General features: G+C 42.5%; 1 protein-coding gene across 2 annotated transcripts in view; it reads right to left on the minus strand.

Moving 5' to 3' along the window:
* The window catches only part of FRAS1 (Fraser extracellular matrix complex subunit 1), a 312,542-nt gene that overhangs the window by 177,040 nt on the left and 123,195 nt on the right, over window positions 1-12,307 (minus strand). For both annotated transcript variants that reach the window (XM_088133146.1, XM_088133147.1), the window contains exons 7-11: window positions 10,303-10,386; window positions 9,425-9,526; window positions 9,149-9,340; window positions 4,015-4,104; window positions 644-791 (exon numbers count right to left, since the gene is read on the minus strand). In XM_088133146.1, the coding sequence (XP_087989272.1) occupies window positions 644-791; window positions 4,015-4,104; window positions 9,149-9,340; window positions 9,425-9,526; window positions 10,303-10,386 (616 nt within the window). The remainder of the gene's footprint in view (window positions 1-643; window positions 792-4,014; window positions 4,105-9,148; window positions 9,341-9,424; window positions 9,527-10,302; window positions 10,387-12,307) is intronic.

Consider the following 12,307-nt stretch of genomic DNA (forward strand, 5'->3'; position numbering starts at 1 on the left):
GCCTTGACCATTCCATCGCCTCATGGGCCGCATCCCCCTTAAGACACCCGCTGACTGGCCTCTACTAGGCTCCGTAAATGGATCATACTTCTAATATGATGTTGGGCAGTGAGGAAGAGGAGACACTCATGGCCAAGCAAAGGCAGATTTTAAAAAAGAAGGAAGGCAGCATGGCATGGTGGCACAGCAGCCAGGAGAAGGGCTTTTCCTTCCCACCATGTCTCCTTCCCATCAGACCTGACAGGACACCATTCTCAAGTTCACAGATCTAAGCCAGTAAGAAAATCTAAGCACCTCCCATCCCCACAGACGCATTGGAGGTGTTCTGGGGGGCAAGGAAGTGATGCCATGCGCATCGTGATGTCACCACCCAAATCACTTGCATCATCATGGCTTGTCCCAGACATCTGTGAGGCTACTTTCTTCCTCCCAAGTACATCAGAAGGCCTTCCCTATCAGCAGCTCCTCCCACCCAAATAAAATTTCAGTCTGTAGATATGAGCAAGCAGAAGCTGGGATGGATAATATTTAGGAAGTGTGCCTAATCAAATGCTTCTAAACATAAAGACCCAGTTCCAAAGTATCAGAATAAGCAAGTGAGACATCTGAAAAGAAAACCACAGCTGCGTGGCTTTGCAAATACCTGGCTTGCACTGAGGGCAACACTCTCCTTGCACAGCAACAGCCACACTTCCCGGGGGACAAGTTGGACAAGACCATGAGTAGCAGCTTACTTTAGAGTCCAGACATTCACATTCACGGCACAGGCCTTCCTTCCATTTTTCACCACTCTGCATGAGAAAACAATAAAGGCTGGGCTAGATCATAACTTTCCAATCCTATGCATTTATGAACGTTTATTCACTTTCTTCCGAGCAGCGAAAAGCAGCATATATGTTCCTTTTTTGCTTTTTTTTTTTTAATCTTCACGACCACCCTGCAAAGTAGATCATGTTGGCCCAACTTCATGGCTGATTTTGGATCTGAACTTACATTTCACCAACCTAAATCAGAAACTCTGTATGCTTTTGCTTTATGGGTCCATGTATGTCTATGCACACATAGGCACATCTAGGCATGCTTCATTCTTTACCATGAAGTTTTGCTGATACGCTATTTAAATAACTTTTTTAAACAAAAAACCCAAGTCGTGAACCCAGCACGCTGTATTTACTCTCTGTTTAGAGTTCCCTTTCAACAGCTTAACTGCAAAGAGTAAAGAGATCCACAGCATCCACTTGCAGAGCCAAGAGGCCAGTGGTACTTCCGAAAGCCGTTCAAAGAGCAATGATGGTGCTTTTGATTGGGGAAGTGTGGTGCAGCCTCATACATATCTCCATAGAAGTTCCACTAAGCTAAGTGGGGCCTAAGTCAAGATAAGTAACTGCGATCTCAGGCTGGTGCCGCCTCACAAACAGAAAACTCCCAACCCTTTTTTCAGGAAGAACAGTAAATCATGGGAACACAAAAGTTTTGCAGTCCAACCAGCTACAGTCTATCTCAGCATAACTCTATCAAGGCTGGGAAACAGAGTTCTCCAGTTCTATCCCAAAGAGAGGAAATTACGCTCCACATACAAGTAGTGTGATTTAATTGAAGTATTTCTACTACAATGGGTTCACGCTTTCCTCCAAAAACCATCTTTCCCAACTGTTGAGCTACCTTTTTGCTGAACGTGTAAGAGGAAGCGAAACAGGGCCGAAGAGGCACCCCTACCTGTGGAGTCCTTGGGATTCTCTGAGTTTGTAATGAAACGTTTGCAAGAAAACCACCAAGCTCAGAGAACCCCAAGGACTCCACAGTTCAACCCTGAGCTACAGATATTCTCTTCGATTGGTACCCCTATCTGTGTTGTTGCAAGTTAGTGGATGTGGGTTTGCTTCCTTGAGATGGGTAAATGTCACTGTTTCTGCCACTAGAAGTGACTGCGAGATCCAATCACATGGAATGAAGGACGGGAAGCTATTACACTCAGTGGAAAACTAACTGAAGGAAGGCAAAGCCAGAGTAAAGTCAAGCAGCCTTTTTTATGGGGTCTGGGAGGGTTCCTCTAAGACAGAGCTTCTCAACCTCAGCAGGTTTAAGATGTGTGGACTTCAACTCCCAGCATTCCCAGAACCATCTTAAACCTGCTGAAGTTGAGAAACCCTGCTCTGAGAGTTTATCTCAATTATTCTCAGCACACACAAGCCAATTTCCTTCTATCTCACGTGAGGCTTGAAATACAGCAAGGAGAATTACTTCCACAGTCTCTCTATCCATTAAGTTTCTCCTGTTCCCAACCCAATGTAAGGACCCCAAGAGAGGCCTTTTGTCACAGCAGAACCTATTTGAAAGGTCATCTACACAGAATGGCAACGTGTACAACACAACCTGTCAGGACCTTGGACAGTTCATGGTGGCAAGTTCTCGCTACAAATAACTCAAGAACTCTTGTCTCAGCAACATGCAGAAACCTTCTGAGAGCTTATAGGGAGCTCTTTCTGTCTCCTAAAGGACAATCAACCAATGATTGACAGCCACTGATGTTGGGGTGAACTGTTGGGAAGAAGTTGCCATCAAAATATGTGCATCTCGAAGAGCCACATACTCTGGCCTGGGTGATCTTGGAGTAGTGAGCAACAGCACACCAGGTGCCAAATTCACCTTTCTTTGGCTGCACTCACACAATATGCTTAACTTAAATTGATCTATTGTTTATTTTTCACAGCACCTGAACCATAAACTAAATAAATAGGTTGGATTTGCACAACACACTAAACCATTAAAAAAGTAAGCTTGGTTAATATGAAATAAGCTTAGCCTTTTATGTGAATGCAACTGCAAGATCATTTGTAGTTCTGGTTAAATACATTGTGCGCACACAGCCTTGAGTTCTTTGCATCACCGCGTGGACCAAGCCCACAGAACAAGGCCCAATCAAGTTAGGAAATTCAATAGTCTTGGTCCACTCCATCGGCATCGCTTACACTTCAAGGATATTTTCTTGCTCTGGGCTACACATAAAGCACTGGAATCTCCACTCAGCAGAATACAAGTTGGGGAGAGCAGATTTCACAGAATGAAACTAATCACATCTGGATTTGTAGATTTGGGGATTTGCCCCCTACCAGACCAATAAGTCCAGCATTTAAAATTATTTTCCTGCTCTCCTGGAGGAGCAGAACCTGCCTGCTTAATGCTGCTAGAACAGGGTTGTAAAACAGCATCACACAAAACACAATCCCTGTGCTTTCTAAATAGAGAGTTCACACCTATGGATGAAACTTGCTCAGCCATACTGTTACATCTGTCTACAAATCTCCAGATTTTAAAAACAGTCACATACACCCACAGTGACAGACAAGTAAGTTGTTCTCGTCTGTAAGTTTAAAAGGAAAATGCAGGCTTGCATGTTATAATTTAGGCAAAACTCTGTGTGTGTGTGTGTGTGTGTGTGTCCGCGCGCGCGTGCGCTTGTATCAACTGCACTGTTAGTGGGCATCCAGTTGTATAAATGCAGCTGTTAATGTTCCAAATTATTATAAAGTAGCAAATAGTTAGATAGAAGAGTACTGTAAAAGATTATTGAGTGGTATAAGCCCACTCAATCAAACCAGCAATTGAGAGAAAACTTTTCAAATATCTCTAAGACTTCTGCCTGTGCCTTAGAGAAGATTAAATTGATAGTCAATGGGGTGGGATAGTCCAGGTCTGGACAGGGGGCTGCAATAAATGTCCATGGGATATGCTTATGATACGTATTAATCTTCCTTAATCCAATGCTTCAAGATATATTGGATTTTAATTCCCAGCCTGAATTATCTTTGGATTTGCTGACTGGGGCTGATAGGAGTTAAAGTCAAAAATATTTGAAGTTTGACAGGCTGCCTACTTCTGCACAAGCTAGAACCTTGTAGTACAAATTCATGGCTGGCCAATATGCATTGCATGATTCTGTGCTACCGAATATATTTTTTCTAACCAACATCTACCTTGGCAACTCTACATGTGCTAAATTGGCAAGCTACTTACATCTTTGGTATATTCTTTGTAAATACAGGGCCCACCTCTTGAAATGCATTCAGGACAGCACTTGCCTTCTAAATGAAATAATTCTTCATTCTGCAGAGAAATAGAACATTACAACAAGATACCCAGAATCAGCTTTTTTTTCCAATGATACTGAGAGGAGAGACCGGGAAGCTGGCCATTTTTTATTGGAACAGAGTCCTTAAAATCCTATTTCTTTTATCTCATTCCATCACTGAGTTCTCTTCCAAAAAGATACGTATCATTGTGGCTGTATAAAGATTGCACACAAACTCTCCTTGAAATGCCACAGTGCTGACACTAGGTCAACTCATGGGAGAGAGGGGGGAATTGAATCACATCTGTGGGAGGTTGCAATCTGCTTGTCTACCTTCATGAAACCTCATTTTCACAGAACAATATCCCTCCATTGAAGTAGGGTGCTGAACGCGGCACCTCTACCTTTGATTCCCACAGCCTCCCCCGTGAGGTCAGTTAGACTGAGAGAGAATGACATACGCCAAGTCACTCTGTAATCTTACTCATGTAAAGTATTCATATCCTAGTGCTGCTTATCTTGTGTGCAGTTCTAGGCGGTTCACAACAACAGTAAAATCATAAAACAGAAGCCCAGAAAAACAGCACCATCAATACAAACATGTAAAACATTGAAACTGCAATTTGATCAAAACTGCAAGAAGATTTTATATCAGTGATGGGCAACCTGCAATTCTCAGGTCTCCTAGAATCTTGTGGCTCCATTCTGTCACCTCCTCAAGCATCCCCCGGATGGATTGCCAACTTTCAGTATTATGTTACCTCACACTTCCCAAAATCAAAAGCAAATAAAAGCATTAAAACCTTGCTTCTTAACTCCCCCATCACAAAACTAAAGTTTTGGACCACAAAATGGTTGTCTAGTCCTGTAAGCCCTCCAGAACAGGAAGGACTTTTGCTACGTCTAAAAAATTATTAGTGAGGAAGTGAGAGAGACCTCTCCTAGCATTAGGTACAGCTAATTGAAAGGTCCCTCTACCTTGTCCCTTGAGACAGATACGATTTTTCCAACCCACATCTCAACATGTAGGTAGCTTTATACGGGTATTTCGAACATCCTGGTCCTAAAGCATTCAAGGCTTTTATGGTCATCATCAACACAACAAAAAAGGGCTTGAAGTAAGATTTCACTGCTCACAATTTAACCCCCAAGTTGGTCTTCTCCAGCTTTAATTCCCATCAGCTAACAAGGTCAAAGGAAGTCCGAAGAATTGTACATTTGAGGGGGCAGAAGGTTGGGAAAAGTTGGGGAAGGCTGCTCTCCCAAAATGCAAATGTTAATATCTGGAATTTCTGCTTTTACCTAGTAAAGCCTGCACAAATTCACTCTATGAACCAAAAGGAAAGGCGGTCCTGCAATGGGGAGGAATCTCCTTGCCAAAACATCGCCCATCCCTGCCAACACTGAAGGTTGGGGACGACCACTTAAGCCTAATTTTCTATTGCCTATTTTATGTTGACAGGGCAGTGGCAGGAGCCTTGCGAACAAACCCACGTTGACTACGTACATGATTCTTGGCACCTCAAGCAATTTCAAGCAGTATCCTGAAAAGAAGGCGAGATGGATAAACTTCCTCTGTGGTTTCTGAACTCAGGATAGGATGGTTTGCAACGTTACAAATGAGGGAGAGCCTCTTAAGAACAGAAGGAAAGATCTGTTAGATCATACCAATTCCAGAACATCTGAAGGACTCCAAGTTGGGAAAAACTGCTCTGTCAGACTCACCATCCCGATTCCCTCAACATTCATAGGTGAAGATGACTAATATGTCAATAACCCTAATGTCATTAATCAAGAGTACAGAAACCATTAGCGTATGGAGGTGGCAAAGCTGCAAGGGCCTGAGATGGAGATCCAAGAGCCCAGGAATCCTGACAGCAACCAAACTCAGCACCACAAGCATCCACGTGTTGGGATGAGAGATGGCGACTGGCCCAAAATAGAAAGTGCTGTCAGTTCTGCTGGGCACCCAAACTTCCCAAAAATGCAAAATAGAAAAAGCAAGGGATTGGTGCTGCTGCTTTGTGGGGGAAGGGGGGTCTGGGAGTTAACTGAGAGATAATGTGTCTGGGAGAAGGATAATGTGTCTGGGTCCCTAACAGGCATATTCCCTGGGCTGTATGAACCCAAATCATGCTGCGGAATGTAGGTCAGCTAAATGTCTACAGGGGTCTGATGTCCTATGTGACTTCCTTTTAAGATTAAAACCAAGTCACCTTATCTTTTTATTCTATTCCTATGTTTCACAACTGTTACGGCGTCACAACTATGATGACAGCCTCATTACAGCTGAAGCAGAATCAGGTAACCAGAAAAGTTAATTCTTCCCTAATGAAGGATGAAACTCATGGAGATGTAGCTTGAATTTCACTCCACCTTCCTTTGCCCTGTCCTAAATACAGAGCAAAACAGAAGAGTTGGGGGCTTTTAGAATAGCTTTTGAGCCAACTTATACAATATTTCAGTAGAATTACACTGATATCACCTCTGGAGCCAATGATCTAGGATACAGCAGTGATAATAAGTAGCAGTGGACACAGTCTAGATGAAAAATTACATATATAATTTCCACATCCAGAAAAATGAATTCTGCAAGCTGTGTGAATAATGCAAATTTGTCTCTCATTTTGCATAATTTGTTCTGTGAGTTCTTTTCCATTCCTCTCCATAATCGATTCTGTTTCTCATTGAAAAGGGCAAAAACATGCAAGAAAGGGAGGCCCACCTTCTGACTGTGAGCTGGCATTGTGTCTATTGCTGAGAACTCACACTAATGATCCATCAGTGCTGCACACTGGAATATCACCCAGTACCAAGAATTTTCAGATATATGTGGGATTGTAACCATTCAATGGATATCGTAGAGTGGAGGCCCATGTACCTGAATGGGCAAATCAATATGCATCCAAGGGTTGAGAGAATGCCATCAAGAAATAATCCAAGAGTCTCCCAAGCCAGAGAACCAAAGTTCCAATCCAGAAGACCCAAGAAAAGTCAAAATCAAAATCCAAACTAGGAAAGAATCCATGAAGCCAACCCAAGATAACTGATTATAGGAGTACAGAGTATAGAGACAATGGATGTTGTTTTAGTACTGGGTTAATCCCAAATGAAGAGCTTCTATAAAGATTCAAGCATCTAATCCCAGTATGTACAGCTGGCATGGACCTGATAGGAATCCACACCTCCTTAGAATTAATAGTAACCTCCAGAGAGACTTTGGCTATAATCTCTTATTTCTGTACCTCCCACTCCTCTGACTGCCTGCCCAATACTGCTATGGCTACTGCAGGCTTGGAGGTTGTTCTACAGAATCTGAGTCAGGGACTCAGATCTTATTCTTACATGATCTAAGTCTCCTCATTTTGTCATAGGGCCTCATAGATTTACTGGCTTCCAAGGTTTCCCCAATTCCTCATCTTACGAAGTCCAGACTTCCACAAAAGGGTAGGATAGCAGGCTGAGCATCGATTCATCTCAATGGAAAGACCTACAAAGATTTGCCATAGAAGCTGGCCCTTTACCTGAGCAGCCCCTGGCTCTCCTGGTTCATTCAAATTCATTGCAGGTCCCCAATTTGACCTTTCTGTTCTGACCTCATTGCTCAAGTCAAGGAGAGATTAGTCACAATCTCTCTTGCCTCATGAAAGGGTCACAATCTCTCATGAACAAGCTACTTCTTTATGTTAAAGAGAAGCAATGGCAGACATTGCTGCTCTGAAACCCTGAGAAGTTCGCTTTTGAATCCAAGCAAATGGACAGATAATTGCTTTTTCTACAAGAGTTGAGCAAAGAATTAGTTAATAGTTGAAGGTTTTACAAGGCAGGGCAGTGATATAACAATGGCATTGGAAGGGGTAGGATTTAGGGCCTTTTTTTTTTTAGGAATTTGGGGGCATATTCTTCTAGGTCCTATCAGAGACATAATGCAATCCTTCTGAACTAGGCTCAAATTATCCTACTTCGGACACAGACCTAGCTCTCTGGAGAAGGCTCTAATACTAGGAAAGGTAGAAGGAAAGATGTGATGGAATGGAATTATGAAGGCCAGGCTCAGGGAGATAAGCATTTTGATTGATGTCAGGCCTAGCCCAAAGAACTCCAAGAGACAATGCAAAATCAGTTCAGCTATGTTTATTAGCTACAACCTCTAGCAAGAATCTTCCCAGACTGAAACCCCAGCTCCCAAGTCAGCCAGCCATAACAGTGTGAATTCCTCAGGGAGGTGCCAGTCTCATCCTCTTGTAGTTCCCACGCTCCTGCGGCGAGCTAAGAAAATGCTTATCTCTCTGAGCCTGGCCTTCATAATTCCATTCCATCACAAAAGAGAAGAGGACGACCAGCAGCAAGATGGATGGACTCAGTTACAGCGGTCAGGGGGGACGGTGAAAGACCTGAAGGACCAGGCTGGGGACAGAACATCCTGGAGAAAATCTATCTACTTGGTTGCTAAGAGTTAACACTGACCTGATGGCACATAATCAGTCCATCGATCAATCATCTGAACATCCCCTCGAAATATACCAAATTTTATCATTAGCCAGAAATCACCAAATTTCAACAGCTTGTTCTTGGACACCACCAGGAACTGCAAAAAGAGGGTGTAGGCTGCATACGGCCAAGGGGCCACAATTTGACCATTCTTGCTTTGGAGTTTGCTCCCTTGACAAAAGTGAGGAAATTAGTGGGCTATGCAAATGCAGTTGGTAATATTGAAGGTGAAGCTGCAGTATCTGTTAGGCTCTATCAGCTGCCTGAATGGAAAGTGAGTCTCTTCCAAGCACAATTCTCAGAGTCCTCTGTAGCTAGATTTCCTGAGATGACCAGGATAGAGTTACAAGAATTCTAGCAACTGAACTCTTTTCCATTCAAAGCACTTTATGTTTATGTGGTTAGGGCAGAGGCATTTTGATTTACTTTCTAAAGGTGTTCTTATCTTCTGAATCCTTATCAGTCTGGGAACCAACTACTTCAGTATCTGGCCCTGATGTTTCCAGGAGCCTGAGTAAAAAGGCCACTTAGAAATCTTCTGAATATACAAAACAGAGAGATAACTTGAGAATGGAGTCTTTTCCTTACCGGGGCACAGTCCACTTTGGCACATTCTGCGTTCCAGCAAGCAACTTGTCCTCCATCACAGATACAGAACTTACAGTCAGTATCATTCCACATCTCATTGTGGTATTTGATGGTGCTATTGTGCACACAGCTCCCCTTGGAAAATACACACTCTTCACAACACTCCCCAGGACGACGCACTTTGTTCTCCCCCTGGGAATATGCAAGTGAGAGATTAAGGAAATGAGAAGCTGGCAAATTCCCAAAAAATCTCCAAGATTTCATCTTAGGAATTACCTTCCCACAATTCAGTGGGGGGCAGGTCTTTGTAAAACATCTGGATTCTCCTTGGTCACATATGCAGGTGGTGCAGGCATCTTTCTTCCACTCTTCACCATGCTGAATAACAAAGAAAAGTTATTTGAATTATTCTGTTTGTTTTGATTGCTGATGCCCACCGGAAGTCATGATTCAAGTGCTGGTCAAAAGCACACTCAGTCAAGAAGCACATCTGAGGTCATCAGCCCTTTTCTCTTTGATGTACCTCAAAAGGCTGCAAGATAAAGTATCTTGGGCAGTCTAGAAGGAAACACAAGTTAAAATGGTAGCAATAGTCCTCTGCCTTTCTTACAGGTGAGTTTTCATTGGGTTTGGTTGGGCTTAGGGCCTCCTGCTGGCTTAGGGCCTCTTTAATGACAATATAAACGTGACTCCTGCAGTCTTCTCAGCAAGAAACTTGATTCTACTAACGTGTACAAAAAATATGCATTGCCTGAATGTGTCTTAGTTCTCCCTGTTGCCAGAATGACATGGGGGCCAGCATCCATGCCATTTTGATTATACATCTTATGAACCCAGAACTAATTATTAATCTGGAAGTCCTGAGCCCCCAAATGCCTATTTTCCTCTCCCCAACCACTTATCCCCAACCACCACTTCACCAAAGAATGGTCTTATCTAAATGAGTTGGTAGGCCCCGTTCTGTCTTGCCAGCACATTCCTTTCTTCTTCTGATCCCTTTCAACTCACTGGGCTTCCCAGGAAGAAAATAATTAGGTTTTTTTTTTTTTAAGTATCATTAATGTTGTTAAAAATCTCAAGTAGTGGGTGAGGTACAAAGAAAAATGCACAACTCATTTCAAGTTAGCTCTTGGGCCATTTTATCCAAGGGTTACCTGGTATACTGTCCCAGACGCAAAGCAGGATTTCCGAACACATTCTGGACAACATTTTCCAACTGGTACAACCATACTTTCACCCTAATCATTGGTAGACGGGAAAAAAAAACAAATAAAATAGACGGAAGATGCCAAGAAGGCCACAGGTTTGTATGGGCATTCACATTCATCCTGTATCTTTCTCCCACTGAAGAAAAAGTTCTATTTTTACATAACTCTATATCCTGCCATACTCTCATGATTCTCAGGACTGCAGAGGATATGCAAAAAATAATAATTAATCAAAAGCTCCATGGTATGATTGAAGCAAAAATAACTAAATCATAAAATTAACAACCACTTATAACTTAACAATATAAAGTAAAAAAAGATCCTTACAATTCTAGAACGGGTTGGACATCTTACGCAATATGCGTTCTTAGTAAGGAAGGAGAATGAAAACGCATTCAGGGGAATTTGTGAAATTTCACTCTCTACAACTTCCAGCCCTTGCAGATGATCTGAGGCTGCAGAAAAGGAGGTTGAGAAGCATGATGGATATGGTGGCAAAGCTAATATTAAAAAACACAAAAACTCAAACTAAGCAGCCCACTTATTTGGGGTCCTTCAGCTCAAGATTTAACCCAGCCAGAGATTCTATCACAGAACACAGAAAGAGAAAATCCTCAAAGATTGGCTAGGAGGGTTTTGTCCTCTCCCCAGGCATCAACAGATTAGAAAAAGACAATTTTATATCAGGGAAAGTGAATAAGAAAGGAAGGATGTCATATTTTCCAGAACCTAACAATTACACTGTCTTGTTTGACACAGGATGTAATGGTATGTAGGAAAGACCTTGGGAGATAGGGCAAAGAGATGCTGCCCAGTCAGATAAGAGACTGCATAGCCCGCAACTGGGTAGTGGGTAGGGCAAGAGGCTCAGAAGAGACCCTCCTTAGTTTCTCAGGCTGTAAAGGAGACAGAGGGAGAATTGTACTTTCCGACTTGCAAGGTTCTGTTAATCTAGCTTTACAATAAAGTAGAATTAGCTCATCCAGTCATGTTTCCTGTCTGGTCTACCTAATAAGGCTGACGCAGTAGGAGGACACAGTAGGAGGGCGTCTTGTTTGACACAGTACTTAGTCTATGGTGGCAAAAAATCAAAACGATTCTGGAAGCCCCTTTTTCAACTAACAAATTTTATTGAAAACCATAATCTTTCAGGAGCTGCAGCTCACTTCATCAGATGCACAGAGCAGCGGGACTGATGCTGGATGTAAGCTTACGGCTAGACTGATGTAAGCTTATGCTTTTGAATAAAATGTGTTAGCCAGAAAAGGTGATCCCTGACTCCTCCCAACTGTCATGTTTGCTGTGTCTTAGGACAAAGCTTATGGTAGAGTAGGGGTGGGCAACCCAGAGCCCATGGGTTGCAGGTAACTCTCCCCTCAAAATTTCTCATAACCTCTGGATGTCCCAAGATTGCATTGAACAGATTTAGCAGTTTGGTGTATTAAGTTTCCAGTAGGATTAGGACACCTTTAAAAGTAAAAAGCACAACTGAAAAAATAAAAAGGGAGGGGGCAGGGAAGAAATCCTGGCCAGCTTTTCTCTAGCAATGCCATGATGTCTCCACCCTTGCATTGTAAGCTGATTTGACTATATGGAGAAAAAATTGGTGAGACACAGGAAGCTTGAAAATGAAAAAGAAAATTAAATTGTTAGTCCTATTGTTCAATAATACTCATAAATGCAGTTTTTCCTGCTCCATTAACTTTCTTCCCTAAAAGACCATCAGTAGACATCCTTTGCTTTTAGGGAACAAACTAAGGCACAGTCTATTCTATTGGTGGGCCCAGGTGACTGCATAGGAAAGGGAGGAGGCAAATGATGTCATGGACATCATTATGTCATCACATTACAATTAATCTCATTTTGTAAAGTTGTCATGATGCGCTTGATGTCATTGTGACATTGTGTTAGTAAGCATGCTGCAACAACGGAAATAAAAAACAGAAAATTT

Source organism: Python bivittatus, unplaced genomic scaffold, assembly GCF_059951505.1.
Source record: "Python bivittatus isolate LINGU-HERP-01145 unplaced genomic scaffold, Pbiv_v1 ctg000070_np1212, whole genome shotgun sequence".
Lineage (NCBI taxonomy): Eukaryota > Metazoa > Chordata > Lepidosauria > Squamata > Pythonidae > Python > Python bivittatus.